Source organism: Sphaeroforma arctica (assembly GCF_001186125.1).
Source record: "Sphaeroforma arctica JP610 unplaced genomic scaffold supercont1.681, whole genome shotgun sequence".
Classification (NCBI taxonomy): domain Eukaryota; class Ichthyosporea; order Ichthyophonida; genus Sphaeroforma; species Sphaeroforma arctica.
The window spans coordinates 1-5,896 of NW_014039877.1; the positions used below are offsets into that span (position 1 = coordinate 1).

Sequence of the window (5,896 nt, forward strand, 5' to 3'; positions counted from 1 at the left end):
TGTACGTAAATGCATACTACACGAAGAAATGTACTTATATGCATACAACACGAAGAAATTAATGTATATGCATACTACACGATGAAATGCACGTATGTGCATACTACACGAAGAAATGTACGTATATGCATACTACACAAAGAAATGCACGTATATGCATATTGCACGAAGAAATGTACGTATATGCATACTGCTGAATACATATATACCTGATATACGACAGATTCAGTCCACGTACGCTCATCGTCTGCCACATCCCCAGTACATGCGAGGCCAATACTCTCTACAATTCAGAACAGCACAGAGGTTCCCACAATGTTATCCAAGCACGTGTATACAAGTCTGCACACACACACAACCATACGAGTACGTGTATACACGCCTGCACACACACACAACCTTACGAGTACAAACATGTGCACAAGAATGTACGTGCATATACTGGTGTGCATATACCTGATACACGACCGTTTCCGCCCACATAAGTACGTTTTCTATCTAAACACATTTACAAAAAAACACACACTCAAACACCTGTACGCGTACCCACATACGCATAAGAATATACGTATACGTATATACACTGGTGTGCCCATACCTGATATACGACCGTTTCCGTCCACATACGCACGTCTTCCACCACATCCCCGATGTTTGCTGGGTCTGTGCCCTGTACTGCAATGACAGTCAAGTCTAGGCTGTCGAAGTACACCTCCATGAACTTGGCACGCCAGATCTTCGCCTGGGCGGCCGTCTCGCACTCGCAATCATCCATGTCTGTTAATGTGCATGCAATTGCGTTTGATACATAGGATGTTTGGGGTAGGTAGATATGAGATCGTCTAGTTTGGGTTAATATGTACACACAAACTCAAGGAATAACACTGGTATGCACGACACATCGCATACACATACACATACACAAAAACACACATGCACATACACATACACATACACATACACATACACACACACCACGTGCACACCTGGTCTGAATATAGCACAGCGGTTTGGTTTCCCACATACTTTGGCGATCGCAGGCACAGATGGGCTCTAATGTATCCTCTGCGTGAATGATACGTGCTTGCGGTATGCCTGGTCTGTCTACGAAGAACGCACTCACCACTTCATTCTGTAGGGGTGCATGGGTACATGGGGGGAATACAGTGTGGATGAGAGGGTGAACGCAAGGGCCGATATATATATACATATATACATATATATATATATATACATACACACACAGACACACACACACACACACACACACAAATATATATATATAAACATACAGACATACACTCCCCCCCTCACAGACACAGACATCGACATCGATATAGACACAGACAAAGACAATGGCATGTACATAGACATACACAGACACACGTACACACATACACACACACACACACAAACACACACACACAAACACACACACACACACACACACATACACACAAATACACACACACACACACACACACATATATATACATATATATAACTCTGATTATTATTCATACCTGTTTCTCAGGCAGGAAGTACGACGCCTGACTCAGCAGCCCGTAGTCTATGACAGTCAGTCCATGCCAATGCCTACCGCACACAGAGTAAAGGGGCACGGCCGAGGGCGTCCACTTAGGCGACTGTCCTTTGCCCCACTTTGGGTTCACGCACCCTCTGTTCGAGTCTTTAGGACAGGTGTCCAAGTTCACACCAGGGTCTGATCTAGGGTTTAGGGTGTGAGTGGTGGTGGTGTTGGGGGGGTCGGGGCTTGGGCTGTAGAGACTGTCGTGCAGGCGACTGACGGGGCGGGCGATGCATTTGGGGTTTAAGTGTAGGTTTAAGTGTACAAAAAGGGAGAGTTAGTAAACGATAAACTGAGTTTGTTGCATTTGGATTAACTATACATACATGAAGATATTCAGTCGCTATTGTCTGTGTACATGGATATGTACAGGTATCTCTTAGTCGGTGTCTATGCTTGGGTTTAGGGTTTCTGGTGACCGGGTGGTCATTTACAGTAGAGCCTGTCGTGCTATTGCTGTTTGTAGTATTCGTATATCCTGTCGTGCAGACGGTTGGGTGGTCCTGCGTTGCAATTGGAGTTCACCTATGCCACAGATTATACCAATACACTATTGCTGTTTGTAGTATTCGTATATCCTATCAAACACACAGGTACATATATTGTCATATCAATATACTATTTTTGCGTGTAGTACTTGAGTATAATATTCTATTGAACACATCGGTACATATATTGTCCTATCAATATACTACATTTGTGTGTAGTATTTGAGTACAGTTTGAGTAAACACACAATATATCCCATGTGTATATCCTTCTGGTTGGTGTGTCACCGGGTGTCTCTCTGAGAGGAAGCGGCGTGTGCTGTGTTGAGTGCGTGTGTGACTCATGTGTGTCGGGCTGACGGCCGGCTGGGCGTACAGCGCAGTTGAGTGAACGAATATATCATCCGATATACATTTAACTAAATCTTTATATTTGGTAATTTATAGAGACCTTATATTTCGTAACGTAAATCTATATATCTGGTAACGTTACGATGTATCATAGCAATCTATACCCACCCCTGTACCATCCGCAACTACTACCAAGTAAATAAGTTCCTCAAATCACAACCAACACAAACCTTACCCCAGCACACCGCCCGTCCCGGAATCCGTCCCGTTATCCGCACCCCACGTGGTCATATTCTTGTGGAGATCCCATTCGATGACGTGAGCGTTGTCTAATTTTAGCGCCGATGATGTGCTACTGAAGTAGATGGGGGCCTTCAGATGCGATGCATAGTCTTCTTGTATGTACGCGAGCATGCTCAACGTCATCATGACTAGGCCAAACACAAAGCCGACCCCAAGCTGTTCATTGGTAGAGATAGCACGTAGATGTGTATAGATGAATGGAATATGTGCTGACGTACACACACACACACACACAAAAATATAAATATCAATATAAATATAGATATAAATATATATACATATGATATAGCGTAGGTATTGTCCATTTTTAGCTCAGCAAGAGTGGAGTGGATATGAACACAACAGACGCTTTCAGATATCACACGCAGTCCCTCTGCAGTGCGGATATACAACGCAATTCCTGCCGTCTCGTTGGATTTTAGGGTTTAGGGTTCGCTTGAATTGGTCATGGAGTTATCAATGATATGCCACTTTGGTGCTACGCAATCTGTGCTGTCTCTCGAAATGCCAAAGATCATTCACTTCGTACTTATTTTCATTGACATTCGTAGTGATAAATATATATACCAACACTACAACACACACACACACATATACAAGGGAAAGTACACAAAACGGATACTTTCTAACACACACACACAAACGTATATATATATATATATATACAATTTTTTTTTCACAGACACACAGACACAGACACAGACACAGACATATATGTATGTATATATATACATACATATATACATATATACATATATACATATATATACACTCACATACACACGCACACGCACGTACCAGCATCTGCGCCGTGAACCGCACTGCCTGTGTTAACATGGATGTGCTGCGCATTTCGCGGCGTCTCTCAGACCGCCATTGGGTGTTGCTTTCGTATTCCTTCATTCGTCTGAGGGTGTCGGCTTCAATCGCATCACGGACCTCACGCTTGGCCGTATTATTAGTCACTCTGTGGGGGTGTGGTGTTTGTGATCGAGATGTGGTGAAGGTACAATCACACGGAAAAAAAATAGCAGGGCTGACACACACTGTGGGTATACAAAGATGCCGTGAGTCTCTCTGTAGGATAGTGACATATATATATATATATAATATATATGGCACTTACTTGCGCGTCAGTTGGGTGCTGGTGTCCCTCTCGCTTGCACCTCTTCCTTGGTGGGGTTCTGTACTATCCGTGCTTTGTTCGTTTATGGTCATCTGTTGTTTTTGGCGCCCTTTTTCTTTCTTGGCCTCCAAGGCCCTCTTTCTGTTTATATAGGCGACGAGAGAGCACCAGTTGATATATACGATACAACCAGACAGCCACAGACACAGACACAGACACAGACACACACACATGTATATATATACACACACTTATATATAAATATATACACACCTATCTTGTACGCTCAGCAGCTGGTCCGTAGAGTAGTCGTGTGTAGATGAGTGGTAGCCATCCACGCGACTGAATTGGAAGGCAAGCATTGACGCTCTCTTGCGATCCATTTGTTTCTGTTTATCCTTATGGATGTACTTGTCCAAGTTATATTTCTCCCCTTCGTCTCTCCCGCCGACTTTGTGAGTGGGTTAAAATGAACCAATCAGATCACAGCTATAAATAGAATGATACCGCCTGTATGATATATAATGCTCTTGCGTCGTTTCTGTTGCCCACGGAGTTGATCCGATTGAAGCTATTAAGAACAGGCCGATGAATACAGAGACATATATATATATATATATAATATATATATATATATATATATATATATATATATATATATATATACACACACACACACACACACATATATATATATATAGATATAGATATAGATATAGATATAGATATATATATATAGGGAGAGAGAGCACACCAACGCACACCAACAAATTATCAAGTTTGTGGCACCACGAGTAACCAATCTATGACAACGAGTGACCTATATCAGCATGACCCAGAATCTCCAAGGAACGCATGTATTTGCAACTATGCATACACCGACACAACGACACAAAGACACACAAAGACACACGGACACACACGGACACACACACACATATATATATATATTTATAAATACACGTAGGCACACATGCAGTCGATAAGAATATCCAACGATAGATATGTGGTTGCTGATATACATAGTATGCTCACAGCATTGTTTGTACTGGCAAATAGGCAACGTTCTTACCCCAATTTTGTACAATTAGACTTACCAGAACGAGATTTAGCCATGGTTGTTTCGGATCCCGCTGACCCGCCAATTTTCGGGACAATTTGAGATTTGGACGGCGAGATTGGCTTTCTGTCCTTGTTTCTCAACGGGGACGGTGACCCCACCCCACCCATAGCAGGGCTGCCTGGTTGCCCTTTCTTCTCCAAAAAGGACCGATCAAGTACAAAATATGAAAATTTGGGACAATGAATTGTGTAGGGACACACACACACATAGTGATACTGCACGTTTTCACGTTCATGTATTGGATCTTTATGTATGGTACAACGTTTTCACGTTCATGTATTGTATCTTTGTGTATGGTACAACGTTTTCACGTTCATGTATTGGATCTTTGTGTACGGTACAACGTTTTCACGTTCATGTATTGGATCTTTGTGTATGGTACAACGTTTTCACGTCCATGTATTATATCTTTGTGTATGGTACTTAAAGGGCAAATACACTTGCTGCACCGATCCACAGGGGGGTATACACACGAATGGATATGAAACCCTAAACCCTAAAATCCTGGAGATCATCATCGCTTCCACAGACACGTATTGATATTTCTTTTTAAAATGCAGTTACGCTTGTTGACTGACAAAGTTATAATAAATAAATATATGCACTGTCCTGGACTACATCACCGGCAACCAGACAAACACTCATGAGTGTAGACACGCAGATATTAGCATTCTAGTATGTGTAACTGGAAGCTTACACAGACCCCAGGGAATACCTGTACGGAGAGTTAACTATCAAACCAACGAACGCTGCACATGTGGATATACACATGACTATGTATATGCATATTATAGCAATGTATATGCACACATACACACAGACACACATAGACACACTAAAACACAAACACACATAGACACTAAAACACAAACACACAGATATATAAAAAATAATAATAATATATTCAAACAATAATAA

At 42.0% G+C, this 5,896-nt stretch overlaps 2 protein-coding genes across 2 annotated transcripts in view; both read right to left on the reverse strand.

Moving 5' to 3' along the window:
* Positions 1-526: 526 nt before the first annotated feature.
* On the reverse strand, positions 527-5,110 carry SARC_08012 (hypothetical protein; the record flags this gene model as incomplete). Its single annotated transcript, XM_014298020.1, has 8 exons — positions 4,953-5,110; positions 4,129-4,306; positions 3,856-3,996; positions 3,528-3,696; positions 2,662-2,885; positions 1,524-1,803; positions 1,027-1,132; positions 527-777 (listed from the first exon to the last, which is right to left on the reverse strand). The coding sequence occupies exons 1-8, from the start codon at positions 5,083-5,085 to the stop codon at positions 527-529; spliced, it is 1,482 nt and encodes a 493-aa protein (XP_014153495.1). The 5' UTR covers positions 5,086-5,110.
* Positions 5,111-5,538: 428 nt separating this feature from the next.
* SARC_08013 (hypothetical protein) overlaps positions 5,539-5,896 on the reverse strand; it is a gene marked incomplete at both ends in the record, with an annotated part of 6,192 nt that continues 5,834 nt past the window's right edge. Inside the window, one exon of the mRNA XM_014298021.1 lies at positions 5,539-5,551. Within this exon, the coding sequence (XP_014153496.1) occupies positions 5,539-5,551 (13 nt within the window). The remainder of the gene's footprint in view (positions 5,552-5,896) is intronic.